The 23,048-nt window shown below is 45.3% G+C and overlaps 1 protein-coding gene across 1 annotated transcript in view; it reads left to right on the top strand.

The window, feature by feature from the left end:
* Positions 1-23,048, top strand: part of brox (BRO1 domain and CAAX motif containing) — a 52,644-nt gene that overhangs the window by 16,821 nt on the left and 12,775 nt on the right. The window contains exons 3-8 of the mRNA XM_063040565.1: positions 1,775-1,871; positions 12,147-12,242; positions 12,334-12,406; positions 13,951-14,056; positions 15,165-15,254; positions 20,646-20,731. Coding sequence (XP_062896635.1) covers positions 1,775-1,871; positions 12,147-12,242; positions 12,334-12,406; positions 13,951-14,056; positions 15,165-15,254; positions 20,646-20,731 — 548 coding nt within the window. The remainder of the gene's footprint in view (positions 1-1,774; positions 1,872-12,146; positions 12,243-12,333; positions 12,407-13,950; positions 14,057-15,164; positions 15,255-20,645; positions 20,732-23,048) is intronic.

The following is a 23,048-nucleotide window of genomic DNA, read 5'->3' on the forward strand; positions in this document are numbered from 1 at the left end:
TTCATCTAAATCATTAATGTATATTGTAAATAGCTGCAGTCCCAGCACTGAGCCTTGCAGTACCCCACCCATCCAAACTTCTTTGAAATGGTGAAACCGAGCTCATATTCACCACTGGACAGAGGTGTGGCAGATAGAGTTCAGTCAGAAGAAGTGTGAAGTAATTCATTTGGAAGATCGAACTTAAAGACAGAGTACAAGGTTTATGGCAGGATTCTTAACAGTGTGGAGGAACAGAGGTATCTTGGGGTCCAAGTCCATAGATCCCTCAAAGTTTCCACTCAAGTTGATAGGATGACTAAAAGGGTATATGGTGTGTTGGCCTTCATTAGTGGGGGGGGGGTTTGGGTTCAAGAACCACAAGTTAATGTTGCAGCACTATACAACTGTGGTTAGACCAATCTTGGAATATTGTGTTCAGTTCTGATTGCCTTATTGCAGGAAGAATATGGAAGATTTAGCAAGGGTGTAAAGGAGATTTACTAGAATGCTGCCTGGATTAGAGAACGTGTCTTGTGAGAAAAGGTTGAGCAAGCTAGCGATTTGCTCTTGGGAGTGAAGGAGAGTGAGATGTGACTTGATAGAGGTGTATATGATATGTGGTTGAGGCTGATACATCAGGGGCGTTTAAGAGACAGGCACATGAATGAAATAAAAATGGAGAGTTATGGGCTATCAAGGAAGGGAGGGTTAGATTGATCATGGAGTAACTGTACAGGTTGGCACAATATAGTGGGGCTGAAGGGCCTGTTCTGTGCTCTACTGCTTTGTTCTAAGAGAGCAGTTGCATCTTATAGATGCACAGAAAAGTATCGGGAGAAGGGGAGTGGTTGACGGAGACTGAAGAGTAGACTAACAAATGACAGAAGGAATGCTGCAAGTGGAAAGAGGAGAATGTATCTGGGGGACTCTTATTGAAGTGGCAGATGACACTAAGAATGATGTGTTGAACCTACAGGTTTGTGAAATAAATGACAGGACCATTGGGGATCTTGGGGTGCAAGTCTAGAGCTCCTTGAAATTGGCTATACGAGTAGATAGTGTGGTAATGAAGGCACAGGGCAAACGTGCCTTCATCAGTAGGACCACTGAGTATAAAAGTAAGGAAGTCCGGTTGCAGCTACATAAAACTTTGGTTAGGCTGCATAAGGAAGCCATAGTAGACCCTCAGAGTTAAAATGGTCTATTTTGAATCATTGTGTGTCACTAATCCTGATGCAACTTGTACAGCTTCCAGGAGTGAGGAATAACCCAAGGTTTGACTGATTTCAGGGCCCGGTAATATTTGAAAGGTTGGGCCTGAGAGCTCATTGAGATGCCACGGCCCAAGGTTTGGTCAGTTTAAATGCCGGGCTAGATCGAAAAGGTCAGGGTGTCAGGGCTGGAGGCAACCAACAAGCCAGTGCTCAGCTCGCTTCTTTGTGAGGTTGATTTGCCTCTGCGCTGAACTGAGGCTGTGGCCTGCAACTACAGCTCGCGGATTGGCTGTGACTGGCTTTGTGGCTTTCGTGAACTTCAATTCTCAATGTTATTTACTTATTTATTTGTTTGCTTGAGGGTTTACTTTTTTTAAAATATTGGATGTATGTGTATGCTGGTCTTTTTTAATGGGTTCTGTTTGTTTTGCGGCTGCCTGTAAGATAAATCTTAAGGTTGTGTATAGTGTACATACTTCGATAATACATGTACTTTGAACTTTGAACATTGAATTTGGAAAAAAGTGATATAGATAATCATGACTTACTCACATTTCTTTTACCTTGTACCGTCCAAGGTTTCATAACATCGCTAGATGGCACCACACAAGAAAATAAACTGCGTTTTATTCAGAACTTTAAATGGACTGATACCTTGCAGGGAAACGTAGCAAGGTGGGTCTCAAATAATTGTTTAACGTGTTTACATTGTGACTGAAATGTGTTGACTTGGTGTTTACGTGGCCATCCCACAGCATTTGGTACCTCTTTGCCTTAACCAATGGTGTTGATTCCTTGTAGTGTCACTGCTGCAGGCGGGTAGTATTTAACTGTCAGTCATTTGTGTCTATTATTGCATTTCTAAATGACAATAAACAAGGACTGAGTGTCCTCATAATCTAATCTAATCTAATCTAATCTATTATTGATAACTAAACCTTCACCCTGGTGCCACATGCTGTTCAATGATCAGGCGTTCATGATGCATAAAAGCGAGCATATCACAAGAGTGCATAACAAAGGATTTTATAACTAATTACATTAAGTGTAGAGTAGAAGATGTAGCAATCTATTTTCATCCAAAAATATCCCACAACTAGTGAGGTAATAAGCTGATAATCTGAAATAAAAATTTTGCCTGAAATACTGTGTAGGCCAGGTAACATCAGAGGGGAAAGAAAGTTAACATTTCAGGTCTATGAGAGGATATTGTTCCAACAAGGTAAACCTGATTCGTTCCCCACAGAAATTGCCTGACCTGCTGACTATTTCTATTATCTCATGTTGTTTCAGATTTTCAGCATTTAAAGATTTTTGCTCTTGCCCCAGATAATTTACTTTGCAATTGGTCAGGATGAAACAGAAAGCACAAGTGAGTGATGCTGCGAATCATGTGCATTTGCCTGGCCTTTTGTTTAAGGCGTTAGAGAAAGGGTACTGTACCTCCACCAGAACCCCCAAGTCTTCAAGCAAGAAATAGTCTGCTGGAGGAACTTGGTGGGTCAAGTGACGTTCATTAGGTGAGTTGGGAGGTAATGTAGGATTTCAACCTGAAATGTCGACAGTTCCACCCTACCTCCCACAACAGGTGCTGTTCAACCCACTGAATTCCTCCAGCAGATCATTTGTTGCTCCAGATTCCAGCATCTGCAGTCTCTTGTGACCCATGTTGTTTCAGGTAAGTAAATTACCTAATACTGAACAGTGGCTGATTCTATGCATCAACCTTCTCTTGTGCTCACCAAACATGAAGAAGAGCGTCTAAGTAACATGAGGCCTCAGATGACTGAGACCATACCTGGAACTCTTTATTCTTTTACCTGTGTTACTGCTGAGAATTGTCGGAGTTGAAAGCCCTGAATTACGTACACTGTAATTAATGTGCACATTTAAAGACTTGTTTACTGGAGTGCATGTGAGCAGATTACCACACCTGATGCCAAGAGGAACTGAATGCCACAGCACTTTAGGTGGTAACTCCAAAGGTTCAGTAACCCTGAGGGAGGTAGTTCTTCCTGATACAATTCTGAATGGCTAAACCCTTATCCTGAGTTTGACTGCAAGTTTCAGACATCAAGAATTTTTATATTTGAGAACTCAGTAGTTTGGTAGAACATCCTCCTTTTTACTCAGTCTTCCTTCTAGAGGGCCTCTCATTTATAAATCTCAGAGCAGTTTGCCTTTACTTCGCTTTATCTAAAGCACATGTAGTATATTCCTGTGCAGACCAGAACGGTATGTTGTAGTACAGGTGTGGCCTCACCAAACTGCTAAGGAAATATTCTATAGTTACTAACTCTAAGTTGTTTGACTATGAAGCGCCCTTTTAAAAGGTTGACTCAGTGAATAGCTTTGAAAGTCTGGCAGGTGACTATGGCAACTACTTTAAGCTCCACAAGGCATCAGAAAGAAACATATCTGGAATATATAATCTAAGAAATAGTGACAGGACTTGGCTATCTAGCCCATGAACTTGTTCCAGTTGAAGTGTTGAGTTAATGTGGCACAGACCAGTGTCCAATAGCCTAAGCCAAAGTGTCGTTGATGAAGAGAGCCACAAATCTGTCCTTTCCCCTCTGACTTGCCAAGCCATTTTATTTATACATTGGTTCTTGGCCTACTTTTCAAGGCACAGCTAATGAACAAGTGCACTCATGAAGCTAAAATAGGGTTATATAACGTTGCTGTGCCAGGAACTTGGTGTGAATCAGCAATGAATTGCCCTGGGCACAGTGCAAAGGTGCTTTCTGTAAGAGCTGGTATTGAGCAGGCAAGGGCCAGTAGTGTAGCAGCTCAGTGAAGATGGAGGGCTTGAGGTTGCACCCTGGCCAGCACACTGAGTCTGAGCTGCTACTTGGAACTGACCAGATTGCCAGATCCTGTGGTCTCCTGTGTTGCCATCACTTGGATGTGATGGAAGCTGCTGTCTCCCCCAGTTGTTTGGCTGCTTAGCTTTCCCCAGCTCAGTGAACTTGTTATTACAGAGACACTCTGGCTGGAGGGAGATGTGTAGTAAACAAAGGGAGGTAGCTGCTTCTATTCTATCTAAGACATGGTGCTGAGACAGAGAGAGTTGTAGGATCCCAGGTGATCTGGCATTGTAAGGCTTGGCAATGGGCTGCGTTTTGTGGTGCTGACTAAAGACTAGCCCTGAGCCCCATATCTCAGCACTGAGGGTCACATTGCTTGCCCTCGACCCGCTCAAGTAGTATCTGTATACAGGTGTCCCCCGCTTTTCGAACGTTCACTTTACAAAACCTCACTCTTACGAAAGACCTACATTAGTACCCTGTTTTCGCTTTCAGAAGGTGTTTTCACTGTTTACGAAAAAAAATCAGCGCGCGATAAAAGGCAGCACGTGCCCTGAGCAGCCGCTCTCCCCCGGATTCGCAACGGCATTCTTGCCGGCATTGCTTAAACACGTGCCTGTGAGCAGTAGTTTGCAAGAAGAGTTCTATGGCATCAAAAAAGCCTAAAAGAACTCGTAAGGGTGTTACGCTTAGCGTAAAACTAGAAATAATTAGGCGTTTTGATCGTGGTGAACAAAGCAAGGACAAAGTGAGTTTGGCTTGTGGAAGCTGACAAAGGTGATGTTGAAGAGGTTTTGGCATCCCATGACCAAGATCTGATAGATGAAGAGCTGATGCAATTGGAAGGAAAGGATAACAATCAAAACCGAATGCAGTAGCGAACGGACCGAAAGTGAAGTCGTCTAGGAACTGAATGTGAAGCAACTGCGTGAGATTTTCGCTGCAATGATAAAGTACGACTTTAATTTTGAAAGGGTACATAGGTTTAGGGGATATTTACAAGATGGTTTGAGTCCTTACAAAGAACTGATAGAAAAATGCACGAGGCTGAGCAGTCAAGCAAGCCTTCCACATCAGCCACAGCAGACAACGAACCTCGACCTTCGACATCGAGGCGGGCAGTCATAAGAGAAGATGAGCCACCTGCTCTAATGGAAACAGATGACACCCCAGTGTCCCACCACCCCAACCCCCAGGCCACGGACAGATACCGATTCGCGGAGAATGCAGCGGTAGCCGGGAGGCACACTGCACATCTTTAAGAAAAAAGCCAAAATAAACATGCTAATTAATTAGGTGCCACCTGACACGTAATTGTCGGCCCAGATCAGAGATGACGCAATCGGAAATCGGCACTTATCTGGGCTGACATTTACGTGCCGGGCGGCACCTAATTAATTAACATGTTTGTTTGGGCTTTTTTCTTAAAGATGTGCTGTGTGCCTCCCGGCTACCGCTGCACCCCTGCATGCTTCGCGGATCGGTATCGGTTGGTGGCCCGGAGGGTGGGGGCCACTGCACCACCCCAACCTCCAACTACTCAATCTAACACACCACCATCAGTGTGCTCGGCGCTGAACCAATTCCGGTAAGTGATACTACACTGTATATACATTATTTCTACTTTATATAGGCTGTGTATTTTTACGTGTTATTTGGTATGATTTGGCAGCTTCATAGCTTAAAGGTCACTGGAGAGAGCTTGCGCCGTGTTTTTGCCAACAGCGCTTGCGTGAGATTTGCTGCCGATGGCGCTTGCGTGAGATTTTCGCTATGGAGAACAGTGCAGGCAGTGGTTGTGGAAAAGTATTTCTACTTTATATAGGCTGTGTATTTATTATATCATTCCTGCTTTTACTATATGTTACTGTTATTTTGGGTTTTATGTGTTATTTGGCATGATTTGGTAGGTTATTTTTGGGTCTGCGAACGCTCACAAAGTTTTCCCATATAAGTAAATGGTAATTGCTTCTTTGCTTTAGGACATTTCAGCTTATGAACCGTTTCATAGGAACGCTCTACCTTTTTAAAAGTGAGATAAGTGTGTCTGGGTAAATGGTCCAGAAAACATGCTGATCTGGCACTACCGCAGACCCAAGGCTGCCAGGTTATCAGTTTTTCAGTAAAATGCTATCAACCAGAATGAAAACAGACCATATCTTGAACTTGCATAGCAGTGAAACAGGCCCTTTGGCCCTCTGCATCTATGTTAACTATCATGCCTAATTCCATTTTCCTCCGTGTCCTGCACATTCAGATATCTGGCCAGGTGTCTTAAATATTACTGCTCCTGCTTCCATACTGACCTCCTCTGGCAGCCCATTCCAGATACTACTGAGTGAAAAATTTGCCACTCACATCTCTTAAGAGATAGAGACTAAGCCATGCTAAGCATTTTGATTCTCCCCACTGATCCTTCCCAAAGGACACTATCTTCACTATCAGCTATTTCATTCCCTGGAAGAGTCTACTTAAACTCCTAGATCATTTTAGGAAATTGCTCTAGAAAGACTTAATGTTTTAAGCAAGCCATCCAAAGTTCCAGTTATCTTTTATACTCCGTGATGACTATCCAGAGACGTAACCCCTTTTTTAAAATTCTCTATGCAATTTCTGAGCTTCATATTATCTAAATAGGTTTTTATTTGCTATTTATGTAACTTGTGCAGAAAAGGAAATTGTCAGAAGTGGGAAAAAAAAGACCAGGTGGAGGTGCAGGAAATAGAATTCTATTCCATAAGGCACAGAAGAACATAAACACGAGGAATTCTGCAGATGCTGGAAACTCAAGCAACACACATCAAAGTTGCTGGTGAACGCAGCAGGCCAGGCAGCATCGTTAGGAAGAGGTACAGTCGACGTTTCGGGCTGAGACCCTTCGTCAGAACTAACTGAAGGAAGAGCTAGTAAGAGATTTGAAAGTGGGAGGGAGAGGGGGAAGGGGAGATCCAAAATGATAGGAGAAGACAGGAGGGGGAGGGATGGAGCCAAGAGCTGGACAGGTGATTGGCAAAAGGGATATAAGAGGATCATGGGACAGGAGACCCAGGGAAAAGGAAAGGGGGAGGGGGGGAAAAACCCACAGGATGGGCAAGGGGTATAGTCAGAAGGACAGAGGGAGAAAAAGGAGAGAGAGAAAGAATGTGTGTATATAAATAAATGACGGATGGGGTACAAGGGGGAGGTGGGGCATTAGCGGAAGTTAGAGAAGTCAGTGTTCATGCCATCAGATTGGAGGCTAGCCAGACGGAATATAAGGTGTTGTTCCTCCAACCTGAGTGTGGCTTCATCTTTACAGTAGAGGAGGCTGTGGATAGACATATCAGAATGGGAATGGGATGTGGAATTAAAATGTGTGGCCACTGGGAGATCCTGCTTTCTCTGGCTTGCTTGACAGGGTTTTTTCCCCCCTTGTTCAATCCCTTCCTACCTATGTTCGTGACACTTCTCACGCTCTTAAACTTTTCGATGATTTTAAGTTCCCTGGCCCCCACCTTTATTTTCACCATGGATGTCCAGTTCCTATATACTTCCATCCCCCATCAGGAAGGTCTCAAAGCTCTCCGCTACTTTTTGGATTCCAGACCTAATCATTTCCCCTCTACCACCACTCTGCTCTGTCTAGCAGAATTAGTCCTTACTCTTAATAATTTCTCCTTTAACTCCCCCCACTTCCTCCAAACTAAAGGTGTAGCTATGGGCACCTGTATGGGCCCTAGCTGTACCTGTCTTTTTGTTGGCTTTGTGGAACAATCTATGTTCCAAACCTATTCTGGTATCTGTATCCAACTTTTCCTTCGCTACATCGACTGCATTGGCGCTGCTTCCTGCACGCATGCTGAGCTCGTTCACTTCACTAACTTTGCTTCCAACTTTCACCCTGCCCTCAAGTTTACCTGGTCCATTTCCGACACCTCCCTCCCCTTTCTAGATCTTTCTGTCTCTATCTCTGGAGACAGCTTATCTACTGATGTCTACTATAAGCCTACTGACTCTCACAGCTATCTGGACTATTCCTCTTCTCACCCTGTCTCTTGCAAAAATGCCATCCCCTTCTTGCAATTCCTCTGTTTCCGTCACATCTGCTCTCAGGATGAGGCTTTTCATTCCAGGATGAGGGAGATGTCCTCCTTTTTTAAAGAAAGGGGCTTCCCTTCCTCCACCATCAACTCTGCTCTCAAACACATCTCCCCCATTTCATGCACATTGCTCTCACTCCATCCTCCCGTCACCCCACTAGGAATAGGGTTCCTCTGGTCCTCACCTACCACCCCACCACCCTCTGGATCCAACATATTATTCTCCGTAACTTCTGCCACCTCCAACGGGATCCCACCACTAAGCACATCTTTCCCTCCCTGCCTCTCTCTGCTTTCCACAGGGATCGCTCCCTACGCGACTCCCTTGTCCATTCGTTCCCCCCCCATCCCTCCCCACTGATCTCCCTCCTGGCACTTATACTTGTAAGCAGAACAAGTGCTACACGTGCCCTTACACTTCCTCCCTTACCACCATTCAGGGCCCCAGACAGTCCTTCCAGGTGAGGCGACACTTCACCTGTGAGTCGGCTGGGGTTATATACTGCGTCCGGTGCTCCCGATGTGGCCTTCTATATATTGGCGAAACCCGACGCAGACTGGGAGATCGTTTTGCTGAACACCTACGCTCTGTCCGCCAGTGAAAGCAGGATCTCCCAGTGGCCACACATTTTAATTCCAAATCCCATTCCCATTCTGACATGTCTATCCACGACCTCCTCTACTGTAAAGATGAAGCCACACTCAGGTTGGAGGAAGAACACCTTATATTCCGTCTGGGTAGCCTCCAACCTGATGGCATGAACATTGACTTCTCTAACTTCCGCTAATGCCCCACCTCCCCCTCGTACCCCATCCATTATTTATTTATATACACACATTCTTTCTTTCTTTCTCTCTCTCCTTTTTCCCCTCTGACTATACCCCTTGCCCATCCTCTAGGTTTCCCCCCCCCTTTTCCTTCTCCCTGGGCCTCCTGTCCCATGATCCTCTCATATCCCCTTTGCCAATCACCTGTCCAGCTCTTGGCTCCATCCCTCCCCCTCCTGTCTTCTCCTATCATTTTGGATCTCCCCTTCCCCCTCCCCCTCCCACTTTCAAATCTCTTACTAGCTCTTCCTTCAGTTAGTCCTGACGAAGGGTCTTGGCCCGAAACGTCGACTGTACCTCTTCCTAGAGATGCTGCCTGGCCTGCTGCGTTCACCAGCAACTTTGATGTGAGGCACAGAAGAAATCTTGCATGACCCATCCTCAACTCTCTTTACCCATAGCCTTGTCCTTTTTAAAAAAAAGCGTGCACACTCACACACACAAAATAGTTGTGCAGTATTGCTGTTTGCAAAAACAATTGGAGCCAGAGCTTAAAAGCTGGGCAGTTATTTCAACACAAACTGTATTGAGTACCCAAGCAGGGCTTGGAAAGTATGCACTGGCATAAACAATGGGGATATGTGTCTTGTTTTGAAAAAAAAACTGGATGGTGTAATAGTAACTGTCATGGTCTGAGCCTCTTACAATGAGGATAGTCATAATAAAATTCCATGGGAGTGATGACGCGTCAGAACAATAACTACAAACAAATGAGCACTTTGATTCATGAGTAGTGTGGCTCTGTTATGTGAAGTTGTGCAAATTGTAAGGCCATGCCCCTTCCCTCATTTAAAATTCATAACTTTAGTGGGGAGCGGGGAACGTCAACTCAGACCATGAGAGGCCTGCATCGGGCATTTTCATGCCTTACAAGGCGCAGATTGGAAATCTGTGTGGGGCACCACTCCTCACACAGACACTAGAGCAATGTGTGCTTAAGTGCCTTGCTCAAGGACACAAACACGCTGCCACAGCTGAGGCTCGAACTAGCGACCTTCAGATCACTAGACAAACACCTTAATATCTTGGCCATGTGCCCAACACAAACCTTAACCGACCCTCAAAAGCTGCTCATTTGTTATTGCTATAGTTGGAAGACTTTAGACTGCATTGGAAAAGCCCCTGTAAGACATTGCAAGTGACATCCAGCCCTTGCCAATACCCTCCTAAACCTTCGCTATCCATGTAGCTGCCCAAATATCTTTGAAATGTATTTGTACCCACCTCTACCACTTCCTGTGGTAGCTCATTCAATATTCTCACCATTCTGTGTCTAGGTGGGGGGTGGGGTTGTTAATTGTCTCTCAGGTCCCTTTTTAAACCTTTGCCCTTTGGTTTTAGGCATCCCTCCCTTGGAGGAAAAGGCTTTGGCTGTTCATCTTATTGATGCCCCTCAGAAGTTTATTAAATCATAAGCTCACCCCTCCACATCAGGCACTGCAGGGAAAAGAGACCTAACCTCTTCTTGTAATTCAAGCCCTCCAGTGCAGGCAACATCCTTGTCTTTCCTGTATCCTCTTGTTCATTCACTTCCTTCCTATACACAGGGAGGCCAGAACTGCACATTATCCAAGTGCTGTCTAACCAGTGTCTTGTGCAATTTGAACAATGAATCCCAACTCTTGTACTCAGTGCCTCAGTTGATGAAGCTGAGCATGCCATATGCCTTCTTAATCACATTGTCTACCCGTGATGCCACTTGGGGAACTATCTACTTGTAGCTCCAGTCTTCTCCATCAATTCTGCTCCTCAGGGTCTTGTCTAGCACTGTCTATACTTTTGCCCTGGTACTTACCAAAGTATCACCTTGCATATCTCGGTTAAATTTTATCTGCATTCCTTTCTCCATTTTCCTAATTAATGTTACACATCAAGACAGCCTTCTTCACTGATCACTGTACCACCAATGTGGGTGTCATCAAGAAGATTGCTAATCATGACACCTCTATTCTCAACCAAATTAGAATTAGGTTTATTATTACTGACTTGTATATTGTGAAATTTGTTGTTTTGCAGCAGTAGTACAGTGCAAAGACATCAAATTAATATAAATTAGGAACTAAATAGTATAAATAAAAAGGAATAGTAAGGTAGCATTCATGGTCGTAGCCTGTTCAAAAATCTGACGACAGAGGGGAAGAAACTGTTCCTAAAATGTTGACTATGTATCTGAGGCCCCTGTACCACCTCCGTAATGATAGTAACGCGTATTAATGAGAAGAGGGCATATTCTAGATAGTGAAGGTCCTTTGGAGGTGGATGTCACTTTGAAGCATCACCTCACGATGGTGGGGATGGTGGTGCTTGTAATGGAGATGGCTATATCTATAACTTGTGATCCTGTGCATGGAGTTTCCATACCAGGTGGCGATGCGGTCAGACAGAATACTCTCCAATGTACGTTACAGAACTTTGCAAGAGTCTTAAGTGACATAACAAATCTCCTCAAATCATTAATACAATGACCTGTAACTTTGACTGGCATCTCTTCCCACAAATGTTGCCCACCTGGCTGAGTTATTCTAGCATTACTCTTTTTTTTGTTTCAGCTTCCAGCATTTGTTTCCCATGCTGCAGATACAGGCAATTCATTGTGTTGGAGGTCTGGTTTCAAGCACTTGGCATTTTTCTGCCAAATCTTGTCTTGGGGAAAGGTTAACATTTCCATTGTAAATTTATTAAAAAAAAACCTTTCACAAAATTCAAGGTAGCCAGGAAAGAAGCAAAATTATTAGAAGAGTAATTACTTATTGAGCCAGTTGTCACAGAAATATTGTATGTCCTGAACTGTCATACAAGCAGATATGCTTTCTTAACTAATTTGAAACCTGTAACACCTTTCTTTGCTGAAGAAAACAAATGAGCCACATAGTTTTACACTAGAGGGAAGTTTTACCCACATTCCTTCTTGACAATGAAGATGCTCTTTGCATTCTTTCTAAATTTTGGCCATGCAACAAGGAAACCTGCTGGCTAATTGTCTCTAGCTGAGTCACTCTAGAGGTATTTAAGACATGGGTAGTCTTCTCTAGTAGTGTATAGGTAAGCATTCCCTTGTTTGCTAATCAAACTAACCTTTGGAAGCTTGACAAGTTGCACTCCCTTTTTTTGTAATGCTGATTCTTTGTACTTTTTTTGTAATGGATTCCCCAAAAATTTAATCTTGAATGTAGATGTGGATTTCTCTGGAGTTTATCAAAGATTTAACTGGAATATTTTGACTTTGATCTCAGTGCTCAACAGGATGCCATCTTCGACCTAGTCTCTATGGAGTTTAATGTCGCTCTTTGGCACACAAAGTATGCCTCCAGACTTGCTGGAAAGGAGGAGTAAGTAACTGGATTATTTGAAGCTAAACATCCTTGTGTGAAGCTGGTTCTGAATTGAAGTTGAATGACATGTATGTCAATTCACTCTTAGTATTACAGTGGATGAAGCAAAGGAGGTACACAGAAGCTTGAAGACTGCAGCTGGGATCTTCAAACATATCAAGGTAAGCAATGGCTGCCTTCCTGACCACTGCCTGAAGATGTGCACATTTACAGCAGCTTCGCTGAAGGTTTGGTGGGGGAGAGGGGGAGAGAGAGAGAGATTCCTATCTGATCTTCCTCAATAATCAGCTGCAGAGTTCAACTCTATCCGTACTTGATGCAACACAGTCCTGGAGAATTGTCAAGCACAGTAGAAAAGTTTCAATTATTTCAGAAATATTTTTTGGCTTCACAGCAGTCCCATGCCCCAACTAGATATCATAGAGTGCAAGTGGTATCAACTTTGGCTCCAAATACAATATTGATCAAGCCTAGCTGGACTCTCGTGAAACAGTGGAGTTGTTCGACAGAAGTATGAGGTTTAATTAATTCATGAACCACCTTCCTTCATTGATACTTATACCAACTTGCTTGGTATATGTATCAATCATATGATAGGATTTTATTCACAAGTTGTGAATGTGTCCCAGATCCAGACAATGAATTAAATAGACTAATAACGCTATCTTTCCACTTTCTTTTCAAAATATTTTACAAGTGAATCCTGTATTACAGGGATGGACTGGTTATGTTTCTAAGAAATGGTTTGTAGCACAACTTTCTACAATGCAGGGCCGTGACATCTATGCATGCATCAAGAAATGAGAGTTTGAGGAAAAAAATTCACAGATTTGTGTGATCACAAATTTCATAAATTTTATAAGCGAACTTTATAATATCAAATTTTTGGGCAGTGATTTGTGAATTCTGTAAAGGCAAATTTCTGTAACCCATAATGCAGAGGTTGCCCATCGTATAGAAATTGTTTCCAGTATAGGAATTTTAATTCTCACTTGTATTTGACAAGTAGATAGTTTTCATGTACAGTCAGTATAAACAGTACATTGTAAAACAGTACAAGTGCATTACAAATCACTTGCACTTCAAGAAGAAATAAAAGCACTTTTGTGTCTGTCAGCTTTTGATTACATTCCATAAACTCTTGGTTACAGGCAGTTACAATCTGGCTCTTCCCAATTACAATTTTTGTAAATAAATCCAAGTTCAGGATGAGGTGAGGAAATAAATAAAACTTCCCTTGAAATGAAATTGTGAATTTCTCTTGGATTTGCAGCTGTATATGGTTTTATAGACCATGGGTAGAAGTCAAATGCTATGATATACTATCTCTTCAGTAGGTTTCAGAACAGCTGCTTGACAATACAACTAAAATCTCAAATCAGTTTTATAATATATTAAATTTACCCAATGAACTGCCAGGTAAACAACAAATAAGTGTTTAATTTCCACTTACTTTAATCCATCCCCCACCCCACAATGCTAGATGTTTTTTTACTTAGGCTGGCTACATTTAATAACCTCAGAAAAGTGGCACAATTTGTCATTCACTGTGGCTACAAATGGTGCAGGTAAGGTGCCCATCCTCCTGTGCCAGAGAACATGCGTTTGTTTTAGTTTTCTGTTTCTGGTCTACTGAATCCTCAGTCTTTATCTGCATTCACAAGTTAGAGCTGGCTTTAATGTAATTTACTTTTGTTTTGTTCAGGAAAATGAAGTCGGCAAACTTGTGACAGCTCCTGAGAAAGGAAAAGACCTCGAATCACGGGTTCTTGATACCTACATTGTTCAGTGTCAAGCTGAGGCTCAAGAAGGTACAAATGGGGAGACAATGCCCAGAGCACCAAACTATTTCCCATTGTAGCCAAGGCAATATCACCCTGCTGTTATCAAAAGAAGGCAAAAGTTTAAATTTTACCAGACAAAAAGCCTTGAGAATCAGACTTCAGATGCTGTATGGCATTCAGTTTCTGTAATTATCCAAAACTAAAAAAAAAGTTATCTGTAAAAGTGACTGTGAAACTTAAAGATTATCATTAAAAGCCCAATTGGTTAATTACTGCCCTCTAGCTGCTATCCTTTCATGCAGCCCAGCAGGTTGATTTATCTTTATTTAAACATACAGAACAGGCCCTTCCATCCCAACGAGCTGCACCCGCCCAGGAATCCACCGATATTTAACATTAGCCTAATCACGGGACAATTTATAATGACCAAGTTAACCTACTAACCAGTATGTCTTTGGACTGTGGGAGAAAACCAGAGCACCCAGAGGAAACATGGGGAGAATGTACAAACTCCTTGCAGATGGCAATGGAAATTGAATTCCAAGCTCCTGGACTCCTCAAGCTGTAATAGCATCCTGCTCACTGCTATACTACTGTGGCAGCCCTGTTACAGTACAGCGGTTCATGAGTATGCCTGCTCACTGCCGTCTCCTGAGGCAACCAGCAAGAAGCAAAATATTGGCCAAAAAACAACTCAGCAAGTCAGGCAGCTTCTGGTAAGGTTAAGTTTAGACCCTGCAGCCAGACTTGAGCAAGTTAGACTAGCTTTGATGGGCTTCCTAGTCAACATGGACAATTTGGACCAAAGGGCCTGATTCCATGCTGTATGATTCTTATCAGAACTAAAATGGTAGAACTAGGAATAATGAATATGCCAGTAAAAACCTATCCTGTGCCACACACTTTCACATGAGCAGCATAACCGACACCAAATGTGCCACATCATGTTGTGCACCAGTTAGGAGGATGTGCTCCCTTATTGCTCCTGTTAATTCTTCTCTGTCAGCTCCAAGTCTCATGGAGAACGCTCAGATAAATGTATATAAATTACTCACCTGACACAATATTAAGAGATTAAAAAATTGAGCGCAATTGTTTCACCATCAAGTGACCATCTATTTGCCTTTAATTAAAGTGACCATCGCAAGAGCCATTGAACTGAAGCACAATCCAGGTCTAATTGCAGCTCTGGCCTATGAAACGGCTAACTTTTACCAGAAAGCTGGTGAGTTTGCTGATTCCCTCCTGCTCTTTTCCATTGTGTTAGAAAGAACTTGTTGATCATTGAAAGAAATGTTATTTAATGTTCTGGGGGGATTCTGCTGACCTTTTATTAGCCACTGGCACATCTGCTGACTTCCCTTGCTGTCCAAGTTTGTCTGTGCAAAGGATGTAGGAACATTCCTGGTGGCTCTAGTAATCTAGGCCAGACTAACATCCCAATAAGAGTATTACTGGAAGGACGGCTCAGTTGATCAAACTTGGCAAGTCAGCCTGGGTTACTAATCACTCCATGGTCTTGTCTTTTGGATCTATTGTTGAAAGCAGGGATGAAATTTTCCTGAGACACTGGGCAGCAACCTTGACATCCAGTGGTGTCAGAGCGGTACGAGCTTAACTTTCCTTCTCTTCATCCCACTGCACTATCTCCCACCCCACTCCGAGCTCATGTGTTAAAATATTCTACCTGTTTGGATACATAAACTAAAGGAGATTAGTAATTGAAATGAATTAAACTCTGTGTTTGTTTCTGCACTGTTGTGACTGCTGCTGGTTGTATGGATTCCAATCCTGTACAGACAGGGAGAGAGTTTCTTTGATATGTACAATAAGTTTTTTATTCCTTGTGAATGTACATCATACTTGAAGAAATATTTAAATGGGATCTGATGGGAAACTTCGTGCAGAGGATGGTGGTATATGAAACAAGCAGCGAGAGAAAGTAGTTGAGGTAGGTCCAACAATGATCTTTGAAAGACATTTGGATAGGTATATAGAAAGGAAAGGTTGAAAAGATGTGGAGAAAATCAGAGTCAGGTTTATTATCGCCGGCATGTGTCGTGAAATTTGTTAACTTAGCAGCAGCAGTGCAGTGCAATGCAATACATAATATAAAAGGAAAAAAAGTAAAATAGTAAATAAATTACAGTATACGTGTATTGAATAGATTAAAAATCGTGCAAAACACAGAAATAATATATATTTAAAAAGTTAAGGTAGTGTTCAAGGATTCAAAGTCCATTTAGGAATCGGATGGCAAAGGGGAAGAAGCTGTTCCTGAATCACTGAGTGTGTGCCTTCAGGCTTCTGTATCTCCTACCTGATGGTAACAGTGAGAAAAGGGCATGCCCTGGGTGCTGGAGGTCCTTAATAATGGACGCTGCCTTTCTGAGACACTGCTCCTTGAAGATGTCCTGGGCAGTTTGTAGGCAAGTACCCAAGATGGAGCCAACTAAATTTACAACCTTCTGCAGCTTCTTCCGGTCTTGTGCAGTAGCCCCCTCCCCTCCCCCCCCCCATACCAGACAGTGATGCAGCCTGTCAGAATGCTGTCCAAGATAAATCTATAGAAGTTTCTGAGTGTATTTGTTGACATGCCAAATCTCTTCGAACTCCTAATGAAATATAGTCGCTGTGTTGCCTTCTTTATAACTGCACCGATATGTTGGGACCAGGTTAGGTCCTCAGAGATCTTGACACCCAGGAACTTGAAACTGCTCACTTTCTCCACTTCTGATCCCTCTTTGAGGATTGGTATGTGTTCCTTTATCTTATCCTTCCTGAAGTCCACAATCAGTTCTTTCGTCTTACTGACATTGAGTGCCAGGTTGTTACTGCGGCACCATTCCACTAGTTGGCATATCTCACTCCTGTACGCCTTCTCGTCACCACCTGAGATTCTACCAACTATGGTTGTATCATCAGCAAATTTGTAGATGGTATTTGAGCTATGCCTAGCCACACAGTCATGTGTATACAGAGAGTAGAGCAGTGGGCGAAGCACACACCCGAGGTGCACCAGTGTTGGTCGTCAGCGAGGAGGAGATGTTATCACTTCCAGTTAGGAAGTCGAGGATCCAATTGCAGAGGGAAGTACAGAGCCATTGAGATTGCATCTGCCGCTGACCTATTGTGGCAGAAGTTCAGTCTAGTCATGACCAACCTCTCAAAGCATTTCATCACTGTCGATGTGAGTGCTATGGGGCGATAGTCATTAAGGCAGCTCATATTATTCTTCTTAGGCACTGGTATAATTGTTGCCTTTTTGAAGCAAGTGGGAACTTCCACCCGTAGTAGTGAGAGATTGAAAATGTCCTTGAATACTCCCGCCAGTTGGTTGGTACAGGTTTTCAGAGCCATACCAGGTACTCCATCGGGACCTTCTGCCTTGCGAGGGTTCACCCTCTTTGGAGGCAGCCTAACATCGGCCTCTGAGACAGAGGGCACAGGGTCATCAGGTGCAGCAGGGAAGGATCTTCACAGCTGTAGTTATATTTTCCCTTTCAAAGTGGGCATAGAAAGCGTTGAGTTCATCTGGTGGTGGCACATAGCTGCCAATCATGCTATTGGGTTTCGCTTTGTAGGAAGTAATGTCTTGCAAACCCCGTCAGAGTCGTCGTACATCCAACTAGCTTTGATGGCCACCTTGGTCAGCATGGATCAGCTGGACCAAAGGGCTTGTTCCTATGCTGTTCTGACTTGGCTAGACCAACCCTTCTTATCCTGGTGGTGTTGTGGCCTCTTGTTGGACGCTTGCAGCCATCTCTTTATCAGCTTGTTCAGCAGAGATGTGCTTCATCGGACTCTGTCTTGGTCACTACACTCAGCAACCTGCTAGATCCATTTTTGTAACTTGAAGGGAGCAAACAGGGCTTCCTGTGGTGCTGTTAAAGATCTATCCAATGCCGTGTAAAATAACTTAACACTCAGTTAAGTCAGGAAATGCTTAGGTGGTGAATAAGATATTTCAAGGAGCATCATAAGGTTTAAAAACAAGTGGGGGGGCGGGATAGGGAAGGAAATTCCAGAGTTTGTAATCTTGGCAAGTATAGGCACAGCCATGCATGGTGAAGTGACTTTAAAATACAGGATAAAATGGGAGCATATAGAGCTCTGGAAAGTTGTGTGTCTGGAGGAAATTACCAAAGTAGGAATGAGTGAATGTCCAAGGAGAAACCTGAGTGATGGTGGCAGGGGACGGGACTGGGCGTGGATCAATGGCAGGGGACGGGACTGGGCGTGGATCAATGGCAGGGGACGGGACTGGGCGTGGATCAATGGCAGGGGACGGGACTGGGCGTGGATCAATGGCAGGGGACGGGACTGGGCGTGGATCAATGGCAGGGGACGGGACTGGGCGTGGATCAATGGCAGGGGACGGGACTGGGCGTGGATCAATGGCAGGGGACGGGACTGGGCGTGGATCAATGGCAGGGGACGGGACTGGGCGTGGATCAATGGCAGGGGACGGGACTGGGCGTGGATCAATGGCAGGGGACGGGACTGGGCGTGGATCAATGGCAGGGGACGGGACTGGGCGTGGATCAATGGCAGGGGACGGGACTGGGCGTGGATCAATGGCAGGGGACGGGACTGGGCGTGGATCAATGGCAGGGGACGGGACTGGGCGTGGATCAATGGCAGGGGACAGGACTGGGCGTGGATCAATGGCAGGGGACGAAACTGGGCGTGGATCAATGGCAGGGGACGGGACTGGGCGTGGATCAATGGCAGGGGACGGGACTGGGCGTGGATCAATGGCAGGGGACGGGACTGGGCGTGGATCAATGGCAGGGACGGGTGGATCAATGGCAGGGGACGGGACTGGGCGTGGATCAATGGCAGGGGACGGGACTGGGCGTGGATCAATGGCAGGGGACGGGACTGGGCGTGGATCAATGGCAGGGGACGGGACTGGGCGTGGATCAATGGCAGGGGACGGGACTGGGCGTGGATCAATGGCAGGGGACGGGACTGGGCGTGGATCAATGGCAGGGGACGGGACTGGGCGTGGATCAATGGCAGGGGACGGGACTGGGCGTGGATCAATGGCAGGGGACGGGACTGGGCGTGGATCAATGGCAGGGGACGGGACTGGGCGTGGATCAATGGCAGGGGACGGGACTGGGCGTGGATCAATGGCAGGGGACGGGACTGGGCGTGGATCAATGGCAGGGGACGGGACTGGGCGTGGATCAATGGCAGGGGACGGGACTGGGCGTGGATCAATGGCAGGGGACGGGACTGGGCGTGGATCAATGGCAGGGGACGGGACTGGGCGTGGATCAATGGCAGGGGACGGGACTGGGCGTGGATCAATGGCAGGGGACGAAACTGGGCGTGGATCAATGGCAGGGGACGGGACTGGGCGTGGATCAATGGCAGGGGACGGGACTGGGCGTGGATCAATGGCAGGGGACGAAACTGGGCGTGGATCAATGGCAGGGGACGGGACTGGGCGTGGATCAATGGCAGGGGACGGGACTGGGCGTGGATCAATGGCAGGGGACGGGACTGGGCGTGGATCAATGGCAGGGGACGAAACTGGGCGTGGATCAATGGCAGGGGACGGGACTGGGCGTGGATCAATGGCAGGGGACGGGACTGGGCGTGGATCAATGGCAGGGGACGGGACTGGGCGTGGATCAATGGCAGGGGACGGGACTGGGCGTGGATCAATGGCAGGGGACGGGACTGGGCGTGGATCAATGGCAGGGGACGGGACTGGGCGTGGATCAATGGCAGGGGACGGGACTGGGCGTGGATCAATGGCAGGGGACGGGACTGGGCGTGGATCAATGGCAGGGGACGGGACTGGGCGTGGATCAATGGCAGGGGACGGGACTGTGCGTGGATCAATGGCAGGGGACGAAACTGGGCGTGGATCAATGGCAGGGGACGAAACTGGGCGTGGATCAATGGCAGGGGACGGGACTGGGCGTGGATCAATGGCAGGGGACGAAACTGGGCGTGGATCAATGGCAGGGGACGGGACTGGGCGTGGATCAATGGCAGGGGACGAAACTGGGCGTGGATCAATGGCAGGGGACGGGACTGGGCGTGGATCAATGGCAGGGGACGGGACTGGGCGTGGATCAATGGCAGGGGACGGGACTGGGCGTGGATCAATGGCAGGGGACGGGACTGGGCGTGGATCAATGGCAGGGGACGAAACTGGGCGTGGATCAATGGCAGGGGACGGGACTGGGCGTGGATCAATGGCAGGGGACGAAACTGGGCGTGGATCAATGGCAGGGGACGAAACTGGGCGTGGATCAATGGCAGGGGACAGGACTGGGCGTGGATCAATGGCAGGGGACGGGACTGGGCGTGGATCAATGGCAGGGGACGGGACTGGGCGTGGATCAATGGCAGGGGACGGGACTGGGCGTGGATTAATGGCAGGGGACGGGACTGGGCGTGGATTAATGGCAGGGGACAGACAGGATAGTTTAAAGAGGTTAAAGCGTGGAAGGTGACCAGGAATGATTTGGAATAGACAGAGTGTCAGTAAGATTTAAGAGCAGATGAGTTGAGACAGTGGTGGATAGAGCAGAGTGTTAGTATATTTGAAGACGGAGACTACAGTTCTCATCTGACCATCTTTATGCTGCAGATAACAGCCTTACCACCTTGGATCCTAGCTACACAGCAAAATGGAAGAAGTACTTGCAGCTCAAAAACTGTTTCTATCTGGCTTATGTAAGTGTTAAACTGGCAAGTGAAGCAGTAAGTTATTAATTTTATTAAATAAAATTTATTAATTTTGTGTCATTTAGTGAAAGTACATCACTTGAAGGAATACGGGAAGAAGCCTACACCTCAATAGCCCCTCTACAGGGAAAGAACCATCTTCACGTTGAGGGAAACCTGAGACCAGGCTGCCTCCGAGTACCATCTTAGACTCTGTTCCTGTCTTCTTCCCCCACTGAGTCTACTGTATTTAGATCAGTCAGTATGACATCCCTGTTGTTTAATTCATGTCCAGTGACTTGTTTTAGTACTGATGTCCATTCACTCACCCAACGACACGAGCAACAGTAAAGAACCGAGTGAGGGGGGACGCTAGTACGCATGCGTATGGATTAGCCGTGTTTGGTCAGTGCTCCTCTCTGAGGCCCCGATAAAATTACTATTATACTGTGTTTTATTCATTCATAGGCCAACAGTATGTCTAAACTAAGTGTCTGGAAAAGTTTGACAATGCCGAAGGCAAATAAATCCGAGACTGCTGACTGCCAAACTACCCAAGTTAGTGCTAACGAGGGGTCTGTAAAGAACTTCTCCGCGTCTGAGATACCGCCGGATAAAACTTGAGCCATGTGTAAGGAACTAGGTCGGGAGATTTCTGAGTCAGTTCTGCGCGACATTAACGACTGCTTTGATGTTTTTGAGACCAAGTTTGAGGCGCTTGGGGCCTCCCAGGCTGACTTACAAGCCCGTGTGGCTAATACTAACCACCAGTGACCTTGAAATACGCGTGCTAGAGCTTGAAGTTAAGTATTCAGAGCTAATGAGACAAAATAGCCAGCTTGAAGCTGAAGTGCATGACTTAGAGGCTCGTTCCCAGAGACATAATATTAAGATTGTAGGAATACAAGAGGGCAAGGAGGATGGTAAACCTACTGAACTTGTTTCCAGACTGATTCCTAAGTTGCTTGGGGAAGAGCATTTCCCATATCCGGTTAAAGTCGATCGCGCACATCGCTCTGTCTATCTGAAGCCGGCTGCCAGCGGGAAACTGCGCACCATCTTGGCATGTATTCATCACTTTCAAGTGAAAGAGCTGATCCTGCGCCGCAGCAGATTACAACCCATGGAGTACAAGGGGAATAAGGTCTTGATCTTCCTGGACTATACTAAAGACGTGATGACTCAATGTCGTGCCTTTCGTGATGTACTGCAAACTCTGCGTGATGGAGGAATCAAGCACACGCTGCGGTATCTGACTAGGCTCTATATTTATCATCAAGATGGAAGAGTGCCTAAAGTATGTGACGACCCGATAGAAGCAGCAGAATTCTTGGAAAGGAATAATGCACTCAAAAGGGAGTAGATATATTGACAGTTCATTCAGTTTATATTTGTGCCGGTTTCCTATGTTGGGATAAGGGGAGGGACTTGGTTGTTATATGTAGTTTTGAAATGCTGTATGCCACACTGGGATTTAATTGCAGAGAATGTTCTAAATATTTTTGTTATAAGGGTTGGATACATCTCCCCAGCCATAATAGCATTTGTTTAATGGTATTATATAATTTGTGTTATAAATTTTCTCGGAGAGGGGGTTTGTGATAATTGTGTAATGTTAGTTACCTGCCCAGCAGCTCCTTTTGGGATGGAAATGGGGAACTATGTGTCTGGTTTAGGGAGACACGAAGGGGGTGGGTTTGGATGTGCGTTGTTCCTGTTTATAGCTCAGACATGTTTTTTTTGGTGGATGTTGTGTTCTTATGAAGCTGCCAGTTATTTTGCATTGTTCACTATGTTTGTGCTCAACTCTAATAATCTCTTTTTTTATTCTCATATGCAGAGGCCTTGCGGTAGAACACAGCTGGGGGGGTAAAAATATTACAATAGTCTCGTGGAATGTTAAGGGCCTTGGTCATGTTGCTAAGAGGGATAAAGTTTTTCGACATCTCAAATCTGCAGATGTGATTTTTCTGCAGGAAAACCATATCAAAGTAACTGAGCAACGCAGATTGAGGTCTAGCTGGATATCGCAGGTTTACCAGTCACCATTTACTTCTCATGCCCGTGGTGTGGCTATCCTCTTTAGGAAAAATATTCCATTTCAACTCACTTCCATGACCACAGATCCTCTTGGCAGATTTATGATGATCTCTGGCACCATTAATTCGTTTCTGCTAACCTTCCTTAATATTTATGGTCCAAACACAGACGAGCGAAATCTTTTTAGGAAAGCTTTTGATTTACTTCCAGATGCCAGTAATTCAAATGTAATAATCAGCAGTGACTTGAATTGCTACCTGGACCCATATTTAGATAAATTGTCCTC

The sequence above is a fragment of the Mobula hypostoma genome, chromosome 2 (genome assembly GCF_963921235.1).
Source record: "Mobula hypostoma chromosome 2, sMobHyp1.1, whole genome shotgun sequence".
Lineage (NCBI taxonomy): Eukaryota > Metazoa > Chordata > Chondrichthyes > Myliobatiformes > Myliobatidae > Mobula > Mobula hypostoma.